Source organism: Narcine bancroftii, chromosome 8, assembly GCF_036971445.1.
Source record: "Narcine bancroftii isolate sNarBan1 chromosome 8, sNarBan1.hap1, whole genome shotgun sequence".
Taxonomy (NCBI): domain Eukaryota; kingdom Metazoa; phylum Chordata; class Chondrichthyes; order Torpediniformes; family Narcinidae; genus Narcine; species Narcine bancroftii.
In genome coordinates this window covers 152,453,509-152,479,688 of record NC_091476.1, presented here as the reverse complement: position 1 = coordinate 152,479,688, position 26,180 = coordinate 152,453,509, and the positions used below count along the sequence as shown (strand labels likewise).

At 46.0% G+C, this 26,180-nt stretch overlaps 1 protein-coding gene across 6 annotated transcripts; it reads left to right on the top strand.

Moving 5' to 3' along the window:
* The first annotated feature begins 6,852 nt into the window (after positions 1 to 6,852).
* LOC138741387 (stathmin-like) lies at positions 6,853 to 26,081 on the top strand. 6 transcript variants are annotated; one of them, XM_069895395.1, is made up of 7 exons: positions 6,853 to 7,037; positions 7,378 to 7,531; positions 13,625 to 13,676; positions 17,762 to 17,840; positions 19,345 to 19,508; positions 20,747 to 20,938; positions 25,628 to 26,081. In XM_069895395.1, exons 4-7 carry the CDS (start codon positions 17,828 to 17,830, stop codon positions 25,688 to 25,690), a joined length of 432 nt encoding a protein of 143 aa, XP_069751496.1. In that variant the 5' UTR covers positions 6,853 to 7,037; positions 7,378 to 7,531; positions 13,625 to 13,676; positions 17,762 to 17,827; the 3' UTR covers positions 25,691 to 26,081. The 6 variants fall into 6 exon arrangements, with proteins under 6 accessions (XP_069751496.1, XP_069751495.1, XP_069751498.1 ...); XM_069895394.1 differs by lacking the exon at positions 13,625 to 13,676; XM_069895397.1 differs by lacking the exon at positions 13,625 to 13,676 and having other exon boundaries at positions 6,853 to 7,041; positions 7,382 to 7,531.
* The last annotated feature ends 99 nt before the right edge of the window (positions 26,082 to 26,180 follow it).

The window sequence follows — 26,180 nt, the reverse complement described above, 5'->3', positions numbered from 1 at the left end:
GTTGGTTTCCTTTTATTTTCTACCCTTTCATCCCTGCAGAAATGTGCCTCGCTGTTCAGTGGTTCATTGATTCATAAATATACTTTGCTCATCCTTGTCCTGCTATGCTTATTGCACAGAACAGTTGGTTTTTAAAACTGCACGGTAAAACAAAAACCTAATTTTATTTAACTTTGAAAGTTTAATGCTCTCTAATACTTTTGTACCTTTTCTGCACTCTCCTTCCTTGATGTTGGCCACCAGAACTGCATGCAATACTTAAAATGTAACCTGTATGCATTTAAGTTTGTATAGCTTTGTACTCCACACCCTGTTCTCTGAAGCAGTCGGCATCAGAACCAGTCTAATCAGGGAGGGTGGTGGGGGGAAAGCGGGTGCCATACCTGCCATGAACTTCCTTTATGTGCCACCATCACACTTCCCCTCTCCCTCCATAACAGACAAATGCACATGCTTGTAGTGTGTGGAGACAAAATCACATGGTGCTAGTGTGGCAGGGTTAGGGAGGAATAACTTGCTTGGCAGGGCATGGTCAGCAAATGACCCCATGACACAGAACCTGCTCTAAAGGCAAGCATGTTGAATGTCTTTCCTGTTTTCTTGTCATTCATTATACTTTTGTTGTGCACTTTACTTCCCAAAATGTAATGACTCTTATTGTCCAGGTTCAACTCATTTGCCATATCTCTGCCCATTTCTCTAATTGATAATTGATCTAAAGTATATCCTGTTGTAACCTTTGACTACCTTCATTATGCAGAACTCATTAATTCTTTATTGTCTGCAGACACTAAACCTTCCTGCTATCTTCTATAGGCAACACAATTTTATAACTAATCTAAAAGGTTATTGTTGCCCTATGACTTGTTCTTCTGGATTAGCCTTCCAAAACATAACTTGTCAAATGCCTTACTGAAGTCTGACAGTTTATGGTCTGATTTTTAAAAAAAATTGGTGTTCTACATTTCCCTGATGCAGAAAGAGAAAATTGTATATAGTTAATACAAGGAAAATTGGTGTCTGAATGTTGCAGACAAGCCTTGATCTGGATTAAACTTTTGCTTGAAACTAGAGCTTGTGTACCTTCTCCAAAGGTAGCAGAAGGAGGCTGTGACAAAATACTCCTGGCCGACCAGGGGTCCTTCGCCATCACGAGTGCCTGGGTGAGGGATTTGTGGTCAGTGAAGATGGTACAAGCCCTCCCCTCCAAGAAATAGTGGAAATGCCGCACCGCCAGATACGTGCCCAATAACTCACGGTCAAAAGCGCTATACTTGCGCACTGGTGGGCAGCGAAGCTGGCTGAAGAATGCCAGCGGCTTTCATTGTCCGTTCACCTGCTGCTCCAGGACGGCGGTGATGGCTGTGGCAGAGGCATTGACAGTGCCATATGTAGGTTGGTGTGTTGGTGGGCGAGTGTTGTAGCCTTTGTGAGGGAGTCCTTGGTGGCCTCAAATGCACTGCAGGTCTCTGGGGTCCAGGTGAGCGATTTGTGCTTGGCTGCGATGAGGGCGAACAGTGACTGCATGATGTGCGCAGCTCCTGGGATGAATTGGTTGTAAAAGCTGATCATACTCGTGCAGCCCCTTGAGATCGTCCAAACGTGGGAACTCCTTGATAGCGGCGACCTTTGTAGTGTCGGGAGTGTCTCCTTAGGCCGTGATGGTATGGTCCAGGAACTGCATGGACTCTTTCCCAAACTGGGACTTGGCTGGGTTAACGGTGAGGCTGAAGTCGGCCAGCTGGGTGAAGAGGGTGCGCAGGTGGGCCTTGTGTTGAGCCCGATCCTTGCTGGCAACGAGGATGTCGTCTAAATGAAGACAAAATATAGGTCCTGCCCACTGAGTCCATGAGGCACTGTAAGGTCTGAGCTGCGTGCTTGAGCCCGAATGGCATACAAAGGAATTCGAACAAGCCGAAGGGGGAGATGATGGCCATCTTGGGTATGTCCTCAGGGTACACCGGGATTTAGTGATACCCACGCACCACGTCAACCTTGGAGAAAACCCTCGCAACCATGCAGGTTGGCCATAAAGTCCTGGATGTGAGGGATGGGGTAATGGTCAGGAACTATCGTCTCATTGAGCTGTCGATAGTCTCCGCAGGGGTGCCAGCCACTGGAGGCTTTCAGGACCAGGTGGAGTGGCAAGGTCCACAGGATGTCGGACCGCTGAATGATCCCCAGTTACAACAGATGTGAAAACTCCTCCACCTGGAGCTTGTCAGGCGGGAGCTGGCGTGCCTTGGTGTGAACCGGTGGAGATGTCCAGGATTCGCTGGAACTCTTATCTGGGCATGCTGATCGTGATCACCCATGAGTGCGAGCATCTCGTCCATCACCTCCATCAGGGACATGTCCCCCAGGGCATTGAGATGCAGCATCCAAACAGCACGCTGGCGCTTGGATAGTCCGAGGGATCCAGTGAGCACTCGCTTGATGGTCTCGTATTTGTCTTTGGTGGGTGGATGCTGAACGAGGTGCAGCACATGTTTGGCGGTGGCCTAGTCCAGGAGGCGACCACATGGTAGAATTTGGTTGTGTTGGATGAAATCTGGCAGAGGTGAAACTGAGCCTCCGCGTGGCCGAACCAGATCTCTGGCTTCTGAACCCAGAATTCAGGCAGCGAGAGTGCTACTGAAAGATCACACAACCAGACGGGTTGAGTTCAGTGAGCAGAACTGATTTATTGCAGGCTGCTGGGCTGGACTTGTACTCCCAGCCTGGACCTGGCTGAGAACCACACTGGGGGGCGCTGACGTCACCTGGCGTCACGTGGTCCCCCAGCGCAGGCTTCTGTGCCCTGTGCTGAGAGGAAGGGGAAACCCCTGACAGCGCCATTTTGGCCGGCTGCCCCGCCGTGTGGATTACAAGCTGGGCCGGTTCACCTGCCTAGTGGTGTGCAGCCACAGGTGAAAGTATTTGTATTAGATGATTCTAACTAAAGGTGGTGATGGTTGTGACAGAAAAGCTTAATTAGGGAACTAAACTGAAGTGAATGTTATCCATTGTGGGGAACATTATTGCTGAAATAGAAAAAGTAAGCATGAAGAGGAATTTGAGTGAAGTAGATTTACAGTATACAATAATTTCCTTTAGGAATCAAAAATTAACATTAAGTTGAATACTCCAATGTTAGCCACCATGAGCATTATGGATTGGTCCTACACTGAAACCTAACAAATTGTATAGTACAAATGCAGTGATTGGAAATTTTCTCCAGCATTGCAGTTTTTTCATTGTCCAAATGGCTTTCAACATTCGCATTTCAGATAGGAGGACTTGGTTTTGAATGGCCTTCATTTTATCAAGGCAATCATACAACAAATGACTATAAAATGTATCTATTTGCTGTTGAGCATCTTTGTGTGGCCAACTTTTTTTCAAAACATTTGTTTACAAATGTTAATATTTTTAATTGCAATTGTAGGTCAGGTTCCTCCATTGTGATTTGCAAGTTGGACTCTTCTAACTTGAAATGAGCCCATCAAGTAACCTGGCAGTTTCATTCTCTTAAACACTGGCCATGATAAAGGTCAGTAAGACATTGACCAAACCAAGACGGTGGAATCTATTCAGTTTTGAGAGAACCAAGAATAAGCCCTAGACCTCCCATTGTAAACAGAAAGCTAGAAGCAAGATGTTAAAAATACATCACTTTCATTGTTCTATAGCAGGGTGCTTTAACCCATTTTATCCTTTGAGCAAAGCCTTGGGCCCTACACCTATATTGGGTACCACCACTAATAGTTGGTGTGATTCGTTACATAGGGCAGTGGTTTTATTATCCTGTGACTGGGGTTTGAACCCAAAATGGCAGTGCCCACGGGGTGGCAGACTCCAGTGAAGCAGAGGACTGGTGCAGGGCGTGAGAAAACAGGGTGACCACCCTCTGAGAAGGAGAAGCAGAGGAAGTGACCCACTGGCCGGTCGGCAGACCAGTGAGGGGCTCTGAGGCTGTAGAATTACAGGCAGCGGCGGGCAGTGGGCGACTCAAGGTGAGCAGCCCACGCAGGCGATTGTGGTCAAGGGGCTCGCACCTGGCTGGAGACTGGCTGAAGGGGCTACCAGGTATTGGAACCAGGGTGTGGAGGGAGTTCTAATCCAATCTGATGTCCAGATCTGGAGCTTGGGCCGTCGCTGATCTGGACTGGACTCTGGGTGGCGGTCGGTGGAGGCTGGCACCCAGTGATTGGGGGCTGGTGGGGGGGGGGGCACATGTGCTTCTCTTTCTCTGACTGTAAGAGGGGCTTCAGGCAATTCCTGCCCATGGTGAATCAGCGTTGCCTTCAGCAGGTCATTTCGTCCTCTGGAATCTTGTGCAGTTTATTTGCCATTCGGCAAAGAGCGGCGGATCAACTCCCTGCCAGAAGCAGGTAACCGGCCCCCAATGGCGCCCGCACGTCGTCGTGCGGACGACGTAAGGGCCGCGCCCGCACGTCGTAGGGGCCGCGCCCGCACGTCGTAGGGGCCGCGCCCGCACGTCGTAGGGGCCGCGCCCGCACGTCGTAGGGGCCGCGCCCGCACGTCGTAGGGGCCGCGCCCGCACGTCGTAGGGGCCGCGCCCGCACGTCGTAGGGGCCGCGCCCGCACGTCGTAGGGGCCGCGCCCGCACGTCGTAGGGGCCGCGCCCGCACGTCGTAGGGGCCGCGCCCGCACGTCGTAGGGGCCGCGCCCGCACGTCGTAGGGGCCGCGCCCGCACGTCGTAGGGGCCGCGCCCGCACGTCGTAGGGGCCGCGCCCGCACGTCGTAGGGGCCGCGCCCGCACGTCGTAGGGGCCGCGCCCGCACGTCGTAGGGGCCGCGCCCGCACGTCGTAGGGGCCGCGCCCGCACGTCGTAGGGGCCGCGCCCGCACGTCGTAGGGGCCGCGCCCGCACGTCGTAGGGGCCGCGCCCGCACGTCGTAGGGGCCGCGCCCGCACGTCGTAGGGGCCGCGCCCGCACGTCGTAGGGGCCGCGCCCGCACGTCGTAGGGGCCGCGCCCGCACGTCGTAGGGGCCGCGCCCGCACGTCGTAGGGGCCGCGCCCGCACGTCGTAGGGGCCGCGCCCGCACGTCGTAGGGGCCGCGCCCGCACGTCGTAGGGGCCGCGCCCGCACGTCGTAGGGGCCGCGCCCGCACGTCGTAGGGGCCGCGCCCGCACGTCGTAGGGGCCGCGCCCGCACGTCGTAAGGGCCGCGCCCGCACGTCGTAAGGGCCGCGCCCGCACGTCGTAGGGGCCGCGCCCGCACGTCGTAGGGGCCGCGCCCGCACGTCGTAGGGGCCGCGCCCGCACGTCGTAGGGGCCGCGCCCGCACGTCGTAGGGGCCGCGCCCGCACGTCGTAGGGGCCGCGCCCGCACGTCGTAGGGGCCGCGCCCGCACGTCGTAGGGGCCGCGCCCGCACGTCGTAGGGGCCGCGCCCGCACGTCGTAGGGGCCGCGCCCGCACGTCGTAGGGGCCGCGCCCGCACGTCGTAGGGGCCGCGCCCGCACGTCGTAGGGGCCGCGCCCGCACGTCGTAGGGGCCGCGCCCGCACGTCGTAGGGGCCGCGCCCGCACGTCGTAGGGGCCGCGCCCGCACGTCGTAGGGGCCGCGCCCGCACGTCGTAGGGGCCGCGCCCGCACGTCGTAGGGGCCGCGCCCGCACGTCGTAGGGGCCGCGCCCGCACGTCGTAGGGGCCGCGCCCGCACGTCGTAGGGGCCGCGCCCGCACGTCGTAGGGGCCGCGCCCGCACGTCGTAGGGGCCGCGCCCGCACGTCGTAGGGGCCGCGCCCGCACGTCGTAGGGGCCGCGCCCGCACGTCGTAGGGGCCGCGCCCGCACGTCGTAGGGGCCGCGCCCGCACGTCGTAGGGGCCGCGCCCGCACGTCGTAGGGGCCGCGCCCGCACGTCGTAGGGGCCGCGCCCGCACGTCGTAGGGGCCGCGCCCGCACGTCGTAGGGGCCGCGCCCGCACGTCGTAGGGGCCGCGCCCGCACGTCGTAGGGGCCGCGCCCGCACGTCGTAGGGGCCGCGCCCGCACGTCGTAGGGGCCGCGCCCGCACGTCGTAGGGGCCGCGCCCGCACGTCGTAAGGGCCGCGCCCGCACGTCGTAAGGGCCGCGCCCGCACGTCGTAAGGGCCGCGCCCGCACGTCGTAAGGGCCGCGCCCGCACGTCGTAAGGGCCGCGCCCGCACGTCGTAAGGGCCGCGCCCGCACGTCGTAAGGGCCGCGCCCGCACGTCGTAAGGGCCGCGCCCGCACGTCGTAAGGGCCGCGCCCGCACGTCGTAAGGGCCGCGCCCGCACGTCGTAAGGGCCGCGCCCGCACGTCGTAAGGGCCGCGCCCGCACGTCGTAAGGGCCGCGCCCGCACGTCGTAAGGGCCGCGCCCGCACGTCGTAAGGGCCGCGCCCGCACGTCGTAAGGGCCGCGCCCGCACGTCGTAAGGGCCGCGCCCGCACGTCGTAAGGGCCGCGCCCGCACGTCGTAAGGGCCGCGCCCGCACGTCGTAAGGGCCGCGCCCGCACGTCGTAAGGGCCGCGCCCGCACGTCGTAAGGGCCGCGCCCGCACGTCGTAAGGGCCGCGCCCGCACGTCGTAAGGGCCGCGCCCGCACGTCGTAAGGGCCGCGCCCGCACGTCGTAAGGGCCGCGCCCGCACGTCGTAAGGGCCGCGCCCGCACGTCGTAAGGGCCGCGCCCGCACGTCGTAAGGGCCGCGCCCGCACGTCGTAAGGGCCGCGCCCGCACGTCGTAAGGGCCGCGCCCGCACGTCGTAAGGGCCGCGCCCGCACGTCGTAAGGGCCGCGCCCGCACGTCGTCCTCGTGCGGAAGGGCCGCGCCCGCACGTCGTCCTCGTGCGGAAGGGCCGCGCCCGCACGTCGTCCTCGTGCGGAAGGGCCGCGCCCGCACGTCGTCCTCGTGCGGAAGGGCTGCGCCGCCCCGCACGGGCGCCATCTTCTTTGGGTTGCAGCGCGAGCGGCCGTTGGCCGTTGGCCGCGCGGTGGATTTTTTTTTGAAAGGCCGGGAGGAGGAGGCGGTCCCCGAGGGCAGGCAGAGAGGGGCTGTGGGGAGCGCCGGTCAAGGCAGGTGGCGGCGCGGAGAGAAGCCTCGACCTCCCCCCCCCCCCCCCCCGCCGACCCCCACCACCGACCGTTGTGGTGGCGAACCGCCCCGGCGCTGTTCACGGGCCGTCAAGGGCGTTGATGCAAGGCCTCCCCCCAGTTGCATCGCCACCAACCGGCCCCGGTGCGCGGTCGTGAGCCTGGGTTGGGGGCGAATAACCTTGTCCCGTGGGCCCGGGCTTGGTTCGCAACGAGGTGGGACTGGTTAACGTTGGCCGCATCTCCCTCAGGGGTTGATTCTCTTCACCCATCAGGGATGAGCTGACATTGTTTTTCTCCTCCCCTCGGCCTTTTTTTACAGTGAGAAATAGGACTTGCCTTTTGGTGGTTAAACCCATTTTTAGTGACCAACCTGGAGTTACACTTCAGAGGGGTTGTGGAAGGTGTGGATGGACATTTGAAGCCGAGGGACGGTTGGTCGAGGATCAGGCCATCAGTAGTTGCATTTCCACTAGGTTTGCCCCCTTTTATTTGCTTAACTTTGAGAAACCTCGAGGGCGTGAGATCATCCTCGTTTAAAGCCGTTTTCGGGTGACCCGCCTAAAATACCCGAATGCGGCTGTTGGGGGGCCCACTGAAAGCGGAGAACCCCGACCCGAGGGCTATTGAGCCAACCCTCTTCAGGGGAAGGTGCGCTCTCCGCTTCCGGCCGCCGCCGCCCCCCCCCCCCCCCCAAAGGCACCTGAAAGCGGGCTGGACGATGGGACGGGAGCCGGCGTTCGTTCCGCGGCGCCTCTCCCCGCTGCCGACCTTTCAGCGCCTTCAGTGCAGCCGGCTCCGGAGCCGCATTCTCCCAGCGGTTCCACCTGAAAGCGGCTTTAGATTTGATGGTTAAACATCTCCATCGTATTACCTATCTGTTGTACAATGGTCAATTGTGATATTACAATTTCTCTCATTGTTTCTTTTCCCAGTACTGGGGGGGGGGGGGGAATATCTATATTATTGATTTCTGGTTTTCGCTCTTCTACACGGTAAGTATTGGGCTTTTTAAAAAGTATTTTACCGAACTGACTCGGGCAAATGAAAGTCCAGTTAAAATGGTAATCAGTACAATGGACTGAGGGCAGAATAGAATCCTGGTGAATGGTTGCTTTTAAAGATTGGAGAGAACAATTGACTTGTAGATTACAGAGTACATTTTTGAAATGTGTAGAGTTGAATCTTGACAGTAAAGCAAAATGTTGAGGAAATTAGGAAAGGGAGTGACACGTGTCATGATGATGGCAGAAAACTGATCAGCAAATGAAGGAATGCACTGTGGTCAAACATGATGGGAGACAAAAATGCTATTCCTTATAATGTTCAATCGTGCAAAAAGAGTGAAATGAAATCAAAATGTTGGAAATAGGCCATGTGTTAACATTTTGAATTAAAGATTTTAACATTAAAGTCTTTAATGGTTCAGGATTTCTATGTTGTTACGTAATAAGACAAAATTTGTCTTGAACTTCATAAAACATGTGAAATCCTGCATTTAATAAAGTGAAGCTTAAGATACAAAACTATGGCTCCTAGAACGCTTCCACCAGCGTTGTCTCCGCTCCATCCTCAAAATTCATTGGAGCGACTTCATCCCTAACATCGAAGTACTCGAGATGGCAGAGGCCGACAGCATCGAGTCCACGCTGCTGAAGATCCAGCTGCGCTGGGTGGGTCACGTCTCCAGAATGGAGGACCATCGCCTTCCCAAGATTGTGTTATATGGCGAGCTCTCCACTGGCCACCGTGACAGAGGTGCACCAAAGAAGAGGTACAAGGACTGCCTAAAGAAATCTCTTGGTGCCTGCCACATTGACCACTGCCAGTGGGCTGATATCGCCTCAAACCGTGCATCTTGGTGCCTCACAGTTCGGCGGGCAGCAACCTCCTTTGAAGAAGACTGCAGAGCCCACCTCACTGACAAAAGACAAAGGAGGAGACACCCAACCGCAACCAACCAATTTTCCCCTGCAACCGTGTCTGCCTGTCCCGCATTGAACTTGTCAGCCACAATCGAGCCTGCAGCTGACGTGGACTTTTACCCCCTCCATAAATCTTCGTCCGCGAAGCCAAGCCAAAGAAAAAAAAAGAGCTAAAGTGTAAGAAAAAATTTGATTTGCCACTGCTTGAGTACAGTGTCTATTCCTGCATACCAGATTTTTTTCCGGAAAGCTTTGGAGAGTAGATACAGGAGATATTTGATAGAAGGTTATAGCAATGAGAGAGAAGTTACATTGTAAGACTGGGGAAGCGAGGATCGTTGAGGAGATTTGACAGAAGTATTTAAAATTAAACAGATCTCATAGCTGTTCTTATGATAGAATGTTCAGGGTTAACACCACACAGATTTAAGTTATTTGTCAAAGGAACCAGTGTTAACATGAGCAACAAATTCTAATACGTGGTTATAATTAGACAATATAACAGAACTGAATATGATGTAATGCTTCAAAAAGGAATGGGCTAAATATAGCCAGAGGAGAAAAAAAACACTGGGATTTGGAGAAAGCTACAGTGAAGACTTGCAAGATTAATGAGTAATGACCTTTCTGTGTATGGTCCTTCGATCTATTTGAAGTAAAAAAAAATTATATGCTGTCAATTTTCAGCAGATCAGACAGGTTTTTTAGATAGATAAATAAATATGTTAATCTTCTAATGATGAAGCATCTGCCGAAATAAAGATAACATTTTGTAAAACATGAAAGTCTGCAGCCATCGTGATTGAAGTTAAAACTCAATGCTGGAGAAACTCAGCAAGAGGAAAGACAGAGAGATGGAGAAGAGAGGGAGAATGGGGAGTAGGCTAGCAGAACCTTGATGCCATCTGGTTGGAGAATGCCAAGATGGAAAATAAGGTGTTTCTCCAATTTATGTACGAGGCCATGAACAGACAAACGTTCCCCTTTCTCTTCCCCATCCCTTTGTCCTCCAGCTCTCCATTCTCTTCCCTGTCCATTCACAGAGCTGCCATGCCCCCCCTTGTCAGCTGGTGTGCCCCCCTTCCCTTATCGATCTGTTACTTTCTGCCTGTAGGACTGTACCCCTGTTCCTCCCCCACACAATTTTGTTCAGGTGACTGGTGACATTTTGTTCATACCTTGAAGGCCTCAAGTCCAAAATGTTAGTCATGTATCTTTGCTGTATAAAGTACACTGTTTGACCATAGAACACTGCAGCACAGAAAACAGACCTTTTAACCCCTCTAGTCTGTGCTGACCTTTATTCTGCTAGTCCCACTGACCAGCACCCATTACATAACCCTCCAGACCTCTTCCATCCATGTATCTATCCAATTTATTTTTAAAACTTAAGATGGAGCCCGCATTTACCATTTCAGATGGCAGTTTGTTCCGCATTCCCACCACTCCTTGAGTGAAGAAGTTCCCCCTAATGTTCGCCCTAAAGCCAGTCCTCTTGTATTTATCTCTCCTTATTTAGTGGAAAGAGTCTACTCAAATTTACTCTGTCTATACCACTCATAATTTTGTAAACCTCTATCAAAACTCCATTCTTCTATGCTCTAAGGATTAAAGTCCTAATCTTTTTAATCTTCCCCTATAGCTCAACTCCTGAAGACCCAGCAACATCGTAGTAAATCTTCTCTCCAGCCCTCCTGCAGCCACATAGACCTGCAGTCCAAACCATCAGCAACCCAAGCTCCCGATCCAAACCTCTGACACAATCAGGAAGTCTTCAGGACCGACCCTGTACCCCCTTAGCCAGTCTCTTGCATCCTGGTGTGAGTCCTTTGACCACAGTTATTTGCAGCCTGCATGGGTTCCAACAGCCCTCTGCCTGTGTCTTCAGCCGCAGGGCCCCTCACCGGTCCGCTACTGAGGTCACTTATCCCATACAGCCATCTCTGCTTCTCCCACTCAAACAGGAAAGGGGGGAGGGGAGTGGTGGTTGGAGGGCGTGGTATGGCAGTTCCCCAAAGCCACCACCCTCAAGGGCCTGCATGAATTCGTAGGTATGGTGAACTTTTATCATCGTTTCATCCCTGGCGCCGGCCACTTCTCATTGATTGCCACTGAAGACAAAGTCCTGATTTGGTCTGAAGAGGCAAAAGGCGCTTTGGTGGCCACAAAGGACGCACTGGCCAGCGCCACCTTATTAGTTCACCCGCGCCCGGAGGCACACACCGTACTCTCAGTAGATGCCTCAGCCACGGCCGTTGGCGTACTCGAGCAGAGGCTTGATGGACAGTGGTGCTTGCTGGCCTCCTTTAGCAGGCACCTTCGACCGCCGGAGCTCAAATACAGCGCCTTCGACTGGGAGCTCCTGGTGTTGTACCTAGCCATCCAGTACTTCCTAGAGGGCAGGCCATTCACTGACCACAAGCCTCTCACCCAGGCCCTCGCGATGGCCAAGGATCCGTGGTTGGCCCGCCAGCAATGCCATCTCCCCTATGTGTCAGAGTTCACCACCAACATCTGGCACAGAGCGGGTAGAGATAACATCGTGGCAGACACACTTTCCCAACCGGCAATCAACACCCTCTTCCCCAGCCTCAACGACACCCAACCGGCGCAGGTGCAGAGGGAAGATGCAGAGACGCAAGTCCTCTATACCGCCATTTCGGGGCTCCACCTCCAGGACATTCAGTTGCCAAACAGCCCAGACACGCTGCCCTGCAACACTTCCATCGGTTCACTGCGCCTGGTAGTCCCGCCGCATTGAAGATCACAAGCCTTCAACATGGTCCACAATCTAACACATCCCTCAGTGAAGGCATCGGTGTGAATGGTGGCGGAGTGGTTCATGTGGCACAGGCTCAAAAGGAGGTAGCTGAGATGGCAAGGAGCTGCACTCAGTGCCAGGCCTCCAAGGTCCACCGGCATACACAGGCCCCGATTCAGCAGTTCGACCCGGCAGTCAAAAGGTTCCAACACATACATGTTGACATTGTGGGCCCCCTGCCGTTGTCCAGGGAGGTGCGTTACCTGTTTACGGTGGTCGACCGAACCACGAGATGGCTGGAAGCCATTCCCATCAAGGAGGCTGCCAGCAAGACGTGCGCCAGGAGCTTGGTTGCCCACTGGATCGCCAGGTTCGGCGTTCCAGAGCACATCACCAGCGACAGGGACGCCCAGTTCACCTCCGCCCTCTGGACTTAATTGGCGAACCTACTGGGGGTTAATCTCCACCACACCACGGCTTATCACCTGCAAGCAAATGGTCTGGTGGAGAGATTTCACCGCCACCTGAAGTCAGCCCTCATGGCTCGCCTCACAGGTCCCAACTGGGCAGACGAATTACCCTGGGTCCTCCTTGGCATCAGAACAGCACCCAAGGAGGATCTACAGGCGCCATCTGCAGAGCTGGTGTACGGTGCGCCACTCTCGTTGTCTGGTAAGTTTTTCGGCCCGGAATCCAACTCTACAACCGACCACCCGAAACTATTAGTGGACCTACGCAGCAAGCTCGCCTCGCTAGCCCCCCTTCGCCTACACATCACAGTGCCTGACCAGCCCGCCTTCCCAAAGAGCTGGACTCGGCAGTATTCATTTTCGTTCACCACGGACCGCACACTGCACCTTTACAGCACCCTTACGAGGGCCCATTCCAAGTCCTCCAGCGGTCTGGCAAGACTTTTACATTAGACATTGGGGGCAAAAATGAACTGTTCACAGTAGACTGCCTAAAGGCAGCACACTTGGACTCTCGCGACCGGTTCAAACGTCTAAGCCCAAGCATCGAGGCCTTCTGCCCAAGTGGTGGGACACGTAAGCTGGTTCTGGGGGTTTATGTGGCTACGCACCCTTGTGGCGAACTGGCCCCACTTGTACCGCCACGTGGCAGGGCAGCCTTGAGAAGAGGGCACTGTCGGGCCCTCCTTACCCCGTGGTTCCAGCCCAGCACGCACCTCAGGCAGCCATTATGACATCACCGCTCATGCGGTGGCTAAGCTCACACTGCCCTTAAAGGGATTGGAATAAAACAGTCGTTGAGAGGATCCAAGGTGGTGGCTGAGAGTTTCTTTGCTGTAGCTCCAGCTTCACCATATCAATTTTTTTTTATTCCTAAATCATTTTTTGATTCACTTGATTTGCTTATATCATCTCACATATGGCAAGGAAAGCACCCCCATTTTAATAAAGTTCATCTTCAAAAGTCTAAATGGAATGGTAGTTTGGCATTTCCTAATTTCAGATTATTATTGGGTGGTCAATATACGTAACCTTATGTTCTTGTTACAATTTCATAATTGAGTTGACCGTCCTGTATGGGTAGAAATGGAATTAAATTCCACCAAAAATGTTTCTATCTCTGTACTTCTTGGGTCCTCTCTTTCTTTGTATAAATTAACTGACAATCCGGTTGTTAAATACAGTTTGAGAATATGGGTGCAGTTTAGTAGGTATTTTGGATTTTGGGGCTTTTCTCTTACAAGCCCCATTATGTCCAATTACTGTTTTCAACCTTCTTTGCAGGATTCTGCATTTAATGATTGGTATAGATTGGGTATTATAAGTTTTAAAGACCTTTTTATTGATAACAGTTTTGCATCTTTTGAACAATTGGTTGGAAAATTCAATTTACTAAAACCTAATTTTTTTCAGATATTTATTAATCAGACATTTTATCCAATCTTAAATCCCTGATTTTCCTGAGGTGAATATTCTTGGTATATATTTTGAATTACAACCTTCCTGTAAAGATTTCATATCTGTTATTTATGACAAGTTGACTGGATTAAGATCCTTTAGTCAAAATTAAGAATGCCTGGGAGGAGGATTTGAACCTTTTGCTATCCACTGAGGTTTGGGACTATTTTCAAACTGATTAGTGCTACATGGCTATGTGCTTGTCATTGTTACAATTCAAAGTTGTGCATAGGACCCACTTGTCTAAAGCTAAATTATCTCATTTTTATTCAGATATAAACCCCCATTGTGATAAATGCAAAATTGGCAATGCTTCTTTAATCCATATGTCCTGGACATGCCCCAGTTTGGGAAAATAGTGGAGAGAAGTTTTTCCAAACACTAGTGAGAATTCTCAATGTGAAATTAGAATCAAATCCCTTAGTTGCTCTTTTTGGAACATTGGAGAAGATGATGTTTTACTAACTCCAATTAAATGTCACATTTTATCTCATTTACTTTGTTGCTGGCCAGATGTACTATTTTGATTAAGTGGAAAGATAATACCCCACCTTATCTAAGGGATGATATGTCCTGTTTAAATTTGTTTAAAAACTAGGTAGGTAATTAATGATTCAAATAATAGATTCCAAATGTTATGAAGCCTGTTAATGGACTATTACCATAGTCTCTAGGATCAATGTTAACACAGAACCTTGGCATTGTGTTGTCCTGCTTCAGGAGTGAGCTACTGTACTTTATTTAATCAATATTAACTTTCAACCTTGTTTAGGGGTAGAGGTTTTGAAATTTTAAATTTATTATTTCCATTTATTATTTATGGTACTGGTTTGGGAATTTAGATAGATGGTTACTTTTCTAGTGTTTTTGTTTATCTTTTTTTTCGATAGTACATTCCATAATTGTACACATTTATTTTCATGAAAATTAATAAAATATCACTGACTTCTCCCTTAAACTTTCTCCACTTACTTTAAAAAGATATCCTCTGGTATTTGTTATTGTTGCCCTGGCTATCCATCCTATCAATCATAATCTTGTACAGGTTGAACCTCTATTATCCGGCACTCTGTGGTCCAGCAGCTCCCGTGGTCTTGCACATTTTGAATCTGCCACCATTAGTACAAACTTCTTACAGACTGTGCAGGCCTCGAACCCTGGTCCTGATCGCTGGCACTGTAAAGATTGAATCTGCCACGATTGGGACCAGGGGGTCAAGGCCTGCGCTGTCTGTAAGGAGTTGTACTACTGCGGCAGATTCAACTTTTACAGCACCAGCGATCGGGGGTGGGGTTCGAGTCCCACGCTGTCTGTATGGAGTTTGTACTAACGTCCTGATTGCTGGCACCATAAAGTCATTAAACTAACCATTATGCTAACCTTGCTGCCCCACAGTATTATTTCCTGTTTTAAGCTTTGTTCTGCCATTGATATGTTTCCATAGGGGGTTCCCTTAGGGGTCAATTTCTGTTTTCCAGCATTTTCTGTGGTCCACCAATGGCCAAGTCCCAACGTCGCTGGATTAAAGACATTCAACCTGTCTATCTGTATTAAGTCACCTCTCATCTTTTGTCACTCCAAAGAGAAAAGCTCTAGCTCTTGATTCATGAGACATGTTCTCCAATCCACGCAAATCCTGGTAAATTTCCTTTACACCCTCTCTGAACCTTCTACATCCTTCCTGTAATGAGATGACTAGAACTAAAAGTAATACTCCAAGTGTGGTCTAAAGGAGCTTTGATAGATATGCATCACGACCTCTTGAGTCATGAACTAAATCTCCTGACTAATGAGGCCAGATGTGTTAACCAACCAATCAACTTGCCCCCAACCTTGAGGGATCTATCGACTTGGATCCCAAGATCACTCTATTTCTCCATATTTAAGATTCCTTCAGAGATTTGCAGGAATTCTATTTTTTTTCCCATTCCCCTCACCCCCTTCATGATCAGGTTGTTATGACTCAGTTTATTATGGTTATAATCTGTTAGCTCTGTAATTACTGGCTGTATGTTAGGCAGTCAGGAGAGTAGATTGGGGAAAAATAGGTTATTTTATCTTGGCAATTTAATTAATGCTAGTGGCAAATGTGGAAAAGTTATTGTTTCACAATTAAGTATGATTTTGTTAATATTTAAAGTTGACTAGTTCTATGTGTGATAGGTTAGAGATATGAAGAAGCATGGAGGAATAGATTCTAGGTTCAGAGAGTTATTGAACTTGATCAAATTATTGATCATATTTGTATTCAATTTTCATAATTACAAACTATAAATACCTTATCAACAAGAAATTAATTTTATCCTCAATACAAATACAAGGAGACGAGTTGAGAATTTGACATCTGTTGTTTATATGTTTTCTTGAATACATGGATATATTTCTTGCCTAATTCTTATCTAGCAGTTTCCAATGAGAATTTAGACATACAGCATGGTAACAGGCCATTTTGGCCCACGAGTCCGTACTGGGGGTGTAAGTTAATAGGGCGGCATGGCCTGTATGTCTAAATTAAAAGGTTGGCCACCCCTATGCACACTACAAGTAATTAGGAAAACTGACAAAAATGGAGAGTTAAGTTGCATGTGGCATTAATGACACTATAAGAAGAATTACTTCTGAAATTGCTTTTTGAAAGCAATTTGTAGGAGGTTTATGAGACTTGAAAGGTTGCAAAGCGTGTATTTGGTGGAGTTTAGAATAATAAGAGATGACTTAATTGAAATGCAAGATCCCAAGACCAATCGACAGGATAGACCTCTTGACAGGATCTATTTGTGGTTGAAGCTTAACAACTGCTCTTAATAATTAACACAAAACTACTGGTTTACATGTCCATCAGGGAGGAAACTATCCATTTTTGTGTGGTCCAGTGTATATGTGACTGAAAATGCATTAACATGGTTGCTTCTGCCTTTTGGAATGAACTAGTTTGCCCAGCTAAGAGTATTTGGGAATGGTCAATATTAGTTAGCCTTAAGAGAGGTCTGCATCCTGAAAAATGAAGAGATTTATATTTTTCATCTCCGCCTGAAAAGGCATTAAATTTCACTTTTACTGATTAAGCTTGATTCAATTATTCCTAAAAATTCACCTAACCACAATGTTTGGCATACTGCCATCTGAAATCTAAACTTGGATAAGCAGCAGTTTCATTTATTAGTCTCCAACTTGCATGTTGAACTTTAAAGTTGAGCTTTACTGTCACACTGTTAGTTGAGCTTCCAATGATACAACCTTCTTACTGCCACCAAAACTAATTTAAGAATGCTTGACCCTAACCCTGCTTCAACTCATTCGTTGAATTTTATATCTCTTCCTTGTTATTTCCATACTCGACCATTCCCATGTATCCTCCCTTTCAATTTGCACAAATATCTAAAGCCAAAGATCTGCACTGTAACCTAATTCTCTCCTACTGTGGATTTGTATTGGCTTTGTGTCCTATCCGCCAAACTTGACAATTTTTGAAATCTTGATGTTTTATCAATTTTCAATTCTTGCACATCCCTGATTTTAATTGTTTAATGATTAGAGGTTGTGTTTTTTGCTGTCTTAATGAAACTTCTTGGAATTCCCATATCATCTCACCTACCTGATATCTTCTGTGATTCAGGACTTTTATTTATACATATGTTGATTCTATTTTTGATGTAATAAAAAAGTGTCATATTAAATGAAATTGCCTTTGTCTGCTGAAAGGAAGACAAATTCTCCACCAGCAAAAATTGCCTGAAGTGCCTCTTGCAGTTAGAGAAAGAGAAGCAAAAGAGAGTTTCCCACAGAGTCACCGAGTGTCTGGATTCGCCCCAGCTCTCTCACAGTTCCTTTAACGGGCCTTTCAAAGCCTGTTGGAGGTGATGGCAGTCAGACCGGGTGGTTGGACCCCACGGGTGCATTGTTTCTCTGCAGGTTCACACCAGCCTGAAGAAACTAACATCACTGATTTGCTTTGGCATGATTTAATAATAGATACAGATTTTTTTCATGCAGATTTTATGCTAGAACTTTGGTATAAGATTTTAAATCAGACTTTCTGCTTTGAACATGTCAAAAATGACATAATTGTGACTTTTTATGCTTGTTTTATAGATTCTCTTCTTGATTTAAACATTTTCCTGAGCTGTACAGCTTAGTTCTGTGTTATCACTAAAGAACATGGCTTGCACTGGTAAGTGCGATCAATTTGCATGTAATTCTATATATTGGGATGTCCTGTTATAATAAAAAAGTGTAATTTTCTTTATTATTTCCACCTCTGGAGCACCCATCATCCCCTGTACAAGCTTAGAGCATTATACAGCAGACTTGGACCATTTTGTCCTCTTTAATGGGGAACCTACAAAGAAACTAGTGTGGAATAGCACTCAAGATTTTGGGCAATTCACATCATCAAAATCCTTTTGGAAGGTTTTAGATTTTATGAAGTTGAATACTATTTTAAACAAGTATTAAAATAAAATGCCACCTGTATGCTCTGGTAATCTTACAAGGCAAAACAAAAAGAGCAACAGAATTGAGGTATTTGAAATTTGCACCTATTGGGGAGCTATTGCATGTCTTATATATTTGGTACCGTTTCAGGAAACTGGAAGTTGAGGCAATATGATGTAAAATGTTTGGAACATTTCTTTGTTGGGTGTATCTTTCCAGTGGGTCATCTGTGCATGACAATGCTGAACTTGCTAGGGGTTTTGCGAGTGCATCTATTACATCACCTGAGTATTAGTCACAATTCACGAATAGTTCTGCTTCACAGGATAACTGCACAACGAGGCCTTCGACATTAGATGCCACCCGACTGCAATAGGCAAATGTGTTTTCATGACTGACAGGGTGCATATACAGCCATTAGTCATCTTGATTTTGATCTGGGTCCTTGCATGTTAGGACCTTCAAATATCTTTGATATTTTTGATTGCAATTTTACCACCTATAAAGAATCCTCTTCTAGATCCTTGGTGTTTTTTCATGAGTGTCTGTAGAATGAAGAAAAGAACAATGACCAAATTGTAGGAAATAAAAATAGAAAATGCAAGAATAATTAAAGTTTGGGCAGCATTAATAATAGAAAAAAAACTAAGCCTTTTTTAAGAGCTGCTTTGTAACAATTTGTGTGCAATGCGATACTTTCAAATCAAGTTACAATTGGTACGAAAATAAGTCCAAAATATGAGTCATTGTGGCTGTTCTGTACTTACAATTCATTGACTTGGCTTGGGTTCAAATCCATTGAAATTTTTACCAACAAAATCAAAATTTCTTTCTTAACCTTTTGAATCTCTTGGCTAAGATTCTATCTTTCCGTTTGTTTTACGACCCAACAGATATTTTAAGGATTTGGGAATTCCTCCATCAGAGGAAATAATTTCATTCCACCTTAAATGACCAGGTGTTCAATTGGATAAAATCAGCTCTAACCATGAGAACTTAACGGAATGCAAACTATAAAATGGAACTTCAACTGTTTTTATGCATTGGCATTGTACGCTTTCCTAATCTGGTATATCCTCCTTGAGAATCAGTCACCATTTTTATGAACTTGACAATAATTTTTTTTATGTTACGGCAAAAAAATGGACAGCAATCACATTATTTATTTTTTTTTGCAATTCATCTACTTTAGAACTTTGACTTGGTTTAATTTGTGATTTTTTTTGTGAAAAACATTTTAGATATTAAAGTAAAGGAACTAGACAAACGTTCTTCGGGCCAAGCTTTTGAGATTATTCTGAGCCCTACTGCTGAAACAATTCCAGAGTTTCCTCTATCTCCCAAGAAAGATCAATCCCTTGAAGATCTTCAAAAAAAAATGGAAGCTGCAGAAAATAGACGAAAGGTATTTAGGATTCTGTGTGAGCAAGTCACAGTGGAATGTAAAGTTACTCTATTATCAGTACCAAGCAGTAGTTTCATACTTTAGATTTTTGAAGCTACCTTGGAATTAAAGTGTTTAGAAATCCATGACTCAGTGTGTAGTATATTCTGATATGTTTTTGAGCAGCTGCTGTTTTTAAAGAAATGTGTATGTGTGTTTGTGTGCGTCACACACATTTAACAATATATCACACACATATAGTGGTGGCTTGCCCACGCAACGGGCAGACTGGCTCATGGAGTTGCAGGCAAATCCACGGCAGATCTGACTGTGAGAACTCCAGGGGGTGTGGGGAAGGCCCACAGCCTGGCGGCTGACATCATAAAGGTCCCAGGAGTCTCAAGCGTCATCAGGTTTTGAGCGATATAAGCATATGTGAGAGTTCTATTAAAGTCAGTAGGTTCAACTCGCATTCGACTCTGTGTGCTTCTTTCGCTCGCTGCATGCTAATACGACTACTATTGTGGGCAAATATACTAATGTGCAAAATGTCAATTTTTATGTTTCCTGCAGATTTTTAGGTATTTTTGCCCTTAATGTGAACTACTTTATTTTCATTGATCATTTTGATTGTATTATTGTAATGTAACTGCTCAAAGAAACACACACACTGGCAATATGGGAAGTTAAGCTCAGATTTATTGAGGCTGGAAGGGCTCTTTTTATACTTTTGGAGTTCCCGCCATTTGTTTGATTGGCTGACATCAGCTGCATGAATAACAATAGCAGGCAGAAACATTCTTGCATGTAAATACCCTTTTGCCCCAGCCTGTTATTGATCTGTTAGCTGGGCAGCTTGGCCAGTACCATTTTAGGTCCGTTGGTCTTGTACTACTCCAGCTATCAACCGCGCCGGTTCTCTGTTAAGGGACATGTTACAGTGTGTTATACTGCTGTTTACTACTGCAAGCTCCACGCGATATGCTGGCTCGATCTCCACAGTGGCAGTCCACCACATTAAGTGCATTATATTTTAAATGATTTGTTCCAGGTGTAATGTTGTCAATAAAATTACAGAGATACATTTTCAGCTAAATATATTCTGCACTTGAAGGATAACTATTGTAATAAATTGAAGTTCAAGCTATTTGCTTAGCTTTATGCTTTGTCCCATGGGTGACTTGTATCATTGAATTAGTATAACAAGTTTTGTAGTCTCATTGTTCTGCTGCACAATTGATCTTTATGCTTCTCCTTAGTCACATGAAGCAGAGGTTCTGAAGCAGTTGGCTGAAAAACAGGAACACGTAAAGGAAGTGCTTCAGAGAGCAATTGAGGAAAATATCAAATTCAGCAAAATGGCAGAAGAGAAACTGATCTCCAAGATGGAGCTCATTAAGGAAAATCGTGAGGCCCAGTTAGCTGCTAAGCTTGAGCGCCTGCGTGAGAAGGCAAGTTAATTTTAATTCTCCTTTCACGATGGAATTGCAATTCAGTATGGTTTAGGGTTACTATAGGAATTTTGTTTTCCATTTTGTTAAGTAAACTCCTCCATTAGGCCTTGAATAAAGTGGGCATGGTTCTGTGGGAGCTGGCAACCCTCCAGTATCAAACCCGTGAAGTCTGTTTTGTGCAAATTGAATAATAGGTTCTGAAAGCTTTCAGTTCTTGGGTGATCTCATTTCTACCATGCAAGATTTGGTTTGTAACCATTAGTGAGAGCATGGATCAAACTTTGGACCTTGCTGGTCTGCTTAGTTTAGATTATATGTGTCATTGAAAGCTGTTGAAATGTTCCAAATTGTTAATGCCTTACAGCTCAAGTTGCACTTGAGTGCAACTACTCATTTGAAGTTGATTATTGTAAAGGCAAATGAATTTCAGTCACTGCTCAAATGTGACTGAATCTTTCTGAGAAACCAACATATATAATGTAATATAATAAATCTCTTGTATTACCACTTCTGATGTCATATAAAAGATCACACCAGGTAATGTAGATTTGGGGAAACCAAAAATAAATATTGGTCTTCCTCCTCTATTGAGAGAAATCATTGAGGTGATGAAACAGAAGACGATTACTGTGATTAGTTTATCAGTCACATTATAGCTGTTGTAGTGAAAAGGGTTGTCTGCAAGTACAGTAAAATACCCATTATCGGCACCTATTGGGATCGCGGATTTCGGATATGTGAATTTTCTGGTTGACTGAGACTCACTCTTACAATGCCTACCTAATACACCTTCATTAAAAACACACCATTTAAAAGAGAAAAGGTGGAGGAAAATATAAACTAATATGAACAAAAATCAGCATTGTGTTTCTTAATTTTGTAAAGTTCACTTTAATCAAGTAATTCTCATAACTTACAAAATTTAAATTTGAAACCTGGTCGCTGGCACTGGGTGCCATCATCATAATTAATCCCTTCCCCCAAGTTTACAGATAAAGCCTTATTAATATACTAATATGAATAAAAATAAAAACTCTTAGAAGGCAGGAATAGGGAGACACTTTTGGAGGGTCAACCCAGCGGCAAGCAGCATTGACCAGTTCTTCATCCTGGTATGCTGGTCAGACCCTCAGTGCAACCCGACTTGCCTCCACGGAAGTGCCCCGTCAGGCCCTTGGCACACTTACCTCGTGCTGACAACCCGGGTCATATCCAAGCAAGTGGTAACAGTGAAAAGAATACATGCCCATTGAGCAACATTACTAGTTCAGTGGGGCAAACCCCACGGGTCCATCTGCCCAGTCTTATTTATTTGAAAATTTATTAGTTCCTCTTTTTTTTGTGCCGGTTGAGTTTTCAGTTTATTGAATTCCAGATAATGGGGATTGTACTGTAGTTTAACAAGTTAATTCTAACATCACATTGCCATATAAAGTAGAACATGGGCACAATGACAGAATAGAGAATTACAATGGGGGGGAAAATATAATTAGGTTAGAGCAAGGTCAAAGAATAGAATTCAATTGGATCTGTTGCTCACTAAGGCAAAAGATAGTTGGGAGAAGATTTATGTCAAGACCATTGATGTTTTTCCAGCGAAAGGCTTCTTTTAGAAACAAAATTCATGTAGTCTTATTTAGAAATTGAAGGACCCCAAAACCCAGCAGCAATAGAAATTCACTGAGACAAATGGTTACTTAAACAAAAGTTGCTTTTAATTATCTTTAAACATGAAAGCAGGATCAAATTTTAACTTATTACTATTAACTTAACTTAACCCTCTTCTAATTCTGAGAGCATGTGTATGTAATGTGCACATAAGTTCAGAAAAGTTCTTTGATTCACTGTCCAATCTCACTTCTCACTCCTCCAAGTTCACAGGCATAAGGCAATTCTTATACTGTGCACAGAATTTAACATTTATGAATTTCACCAGGCTTTGGTGCTTGAAAGGTAAATGGTTACCACTCAGGAAGGTTCTTGTTGGTTTTCAGAGAGAGTTTTGTTGCTTGTTGGACACCCACAACTGATCCCTTCAGATCAGCCACTTCAATATCTTGCCAAAAAAACATTGCTCCATCGGGGTTTTCCAGATGAACCTCTTTCTTTCAGGTCATCAGAGTTCTTTTTTGTTTTCCTTATTTGAAGTGAAACATTATGCAGCCAGCCATCTCCTCTTGTATAGACCACAAGGGCTTCAACCAGGCTGAACTAAGAACTGACAATCCGTCTTCAAAATGGGGTTTTTCCACAAGCTTGCCAGCTTGTCCTGTTCCAGTCCCAGCTGTTGCTGCTGAACTGTAGAACTGGATTCTCTCTCTCTCTCACTCACTCACTCACTCACTCACTCACTCACTCAGAGAAAACCACATGACCTTCTTAGAACAGCCAACTGCACTCAAGACAGACTGTGGCTCTGTAGCTAATCTTCCGAGTTCATTCATCTGTAGCTTTCCAAAACAATAATATTTACTCTACAGCATGTCCAATTAACACCTACTTGTGAAGTCATTATAGGCATTTTGCAAAGGTACCCTGAGCCTGGACTGTCTGGCTTGAGCAGAGCTCTGACATTTTAAATGAGATCTGTTTTTAAGAGTTTGTATGTGACCTACACTAAAAAACTTGCCACAATTTATCTCCTTTAAAACATATCTATATACAATATAAAATATAACATAATCTGTAACACCAGTTATGAATTGGCAGGTAGAGATTTTGGCATCTAAAAGAAAATAAATGGATAATCTGAAATGGATTAAAATAGTTTGAAAATTTCAACTGAATGATCAACCGTGCAGTTATTTTTAAAAAAAATTGATGGTTGAATCTGAAGGTTGTCTTTCAAGAATAAACGGCACACTAATTATAAGTACAATTTCAATCAAAGGATTAAGTCAAAATGGCAGCAATTGTATGTTTTTAAGGTTGATTGCTAGCTAATAAATTTAGCTAAAATCTAAGGGTGGTAGTTATATTCAACTTGATATGTTAATTTAAACAAGCTGAAAATGCAGCTTTTCAGTTCTAACTTCTGAAAACAAATTCTCTGAAATTTTTGTCACTGGGTTTTCCATCATCTGCCCTATGACAATTCAATAAATTGCCATATGTCGATACATGAGTTTGAGTTGTCATTATGGTCAACGTTAACATATCTGCCCTAGTTTGCCTATGGAACTTGATCCTAAGGCAGTTTGTTGGCATAGTCCGAATATAAGGCATATGCAGTGGCTAAAGGGGCGGGGTGGGGGGGGGGGGGCAGAATTGTAGCCTCTTGTTTAGTTATATACTTTGAGGATCTGCTCACCAGCAAGTATTTATGATGCTCGGAAACTGGATATTTTGCAATATACTGACCTAAGTCTTTCTAAAAGAGTTTCCTGGCTGAATTAGAAATTGGTGTATAAGAACAAAAACTGTTAAGCATTGCTCTAATAGTGTACTATGGTGTTTGCTGTAAATTTAAGAAGGTATGTAAATTAGCATCACTTAAAGAAGGTAACTCATAAGGTGGATTTCCTTTCTTGATGCTTTTCCAATTAATTTCCTGAGGCAATGGGTCCTTTCTCAAATCATACCCTGCATAAAAGTCTTGTTTGGTTAAAAATCTTGGCAGAAACACTGTTTAATAAATGAATGATGACAATTCTATTACTATTTGAAGACCTTACAGGAGGTTTTTAAATCTAGAAATAATTATCCACCCAATACAGTATAGAAGAGGGGAAAGATTATGGTTTCACAATGGATAAGGAAAGTTATAAAATTTAAGTTATTTAATTCTCTTTGTTACCTTAGTTGGACTGTGTTCACAGTGGAAAACATTTCAGCTATCCTAAAACAAATTCACAATTTATATTGCTTGAGGTAGCGAAATATCCCTGTGACTAGCAAGTTTCTTTGCACTTCTCAAAAACCTGCTCAGTAGGTCAATTGACAATTTGTACCTTGGTGTAGATAAGTGGTTAAAAACAAAATCAAAGGGAAAATGCTGGAGAAAACAAGTTGACTAAACAAGCCAGCTCAAGGAACTCAGTGTAAGTTATTGCATTATTTGGCATTGTGTCAAATTGCTTGTTATAACATAGAGAAAGACATATTTTACTCCAAAAGGCCCATACGAGCTCTCAGCCGACTAATCCCGTTCCCCCTCATTTGCCTGTATCTCTGTTTTTTCTCATACCCACATTTTTCCTTTTGATTATTTTCAAATTTCAGATTTATTGTCAGAGTACATACATGACATCACATACAACCCTGAGATTCTTTCTTCTGCAGGCGAGGCAGAATTACCACTTACCAGTAGTGCAAAAAATATATAGTTGCTTGTGTAACTGCCATTTACCTATATTTATAGGGTAATATAAAGTAGCTAATTAACCTACCATCATGTCTTTGGGATGATGGAGGAAACCAGAGTACCAGAAAAAGCCCAATGGAGTCATGGGAGATCTCCATGAACAATCAAGATCCAGATTGAATCTGGATTCCTGAAACTGTGAGGCAGCATCACTAATTGTTGTGCCATCACGCCACCCTATAAAATGTCTGATGTAATATCATAATCTATAAAACTTAAAATTTATGGAAAGAAAATGAAGTTATTCATATGTTTAAACTTGTGTAGGAAAGAATTTTATTAAACAACTTTCAAAAGAAACCTTTTCTTTTTATGTAATTTAGGACAAACATCTAGAGGAAGTGAGAAAGAACAAAGAGAGCAAAGAAACTGAAGAAATTATTTAAACTATGACTGTTATAGTAATTGAATGTATTCAAACCATTTTTCAAGAGCACATAGCCAATGTGTTGAATACAACATCCTTGCAATGCAATTAAAACAAGTAACCAGGTGTAAGAACATTTTTTGAATTGAGATATAGTAGTTGGGGGAGGGAGAGCTGAGAAAACCAAGAAAAAGAGGGGGATTCTAGGAATCTGTGATTTATTCTTTGTATTAATTTAGTATTCAATATCCAATTTCATTTTTTAAAACTTTTGCATTGCTTATGTTATGCAGAAATAAATCTTTTTAAAAAAAAAATGTCTTGCTAAATGTTGAATTTTAGTCTTGGTGTGTAGATGTCCAAACATGTCAAAATGAAATCTCAAAATAAAACGGAAGTTTTGCTGCCTACATTTGCATTTTTGTCTTTAATCCACTGTGGTAGTAAAATATTAGGTTGTGAATATAATGTAAGCTTGTGTCTGAGGCAAGAATCATGTTTTCTTTGTA

Coding starts and splice junctions, on each gene's coding strand:
- LOC138741387 (XM_069895398.1), top strand. Junction 19,509..20,746: donor CTGCAGAAAATAGACGAAAG/GTATTTAGGATT, acceptor GCTTCTCCTTAG/TCACATGAAGCAGAGGTTCT. Junction 20,939..25,627: donor TTGAGCGCCTGCGTGAGAAG/GCAAGTTAATTT, acceptor TATGTAATTTAG/GACAAACATCTAGAGGAAGT.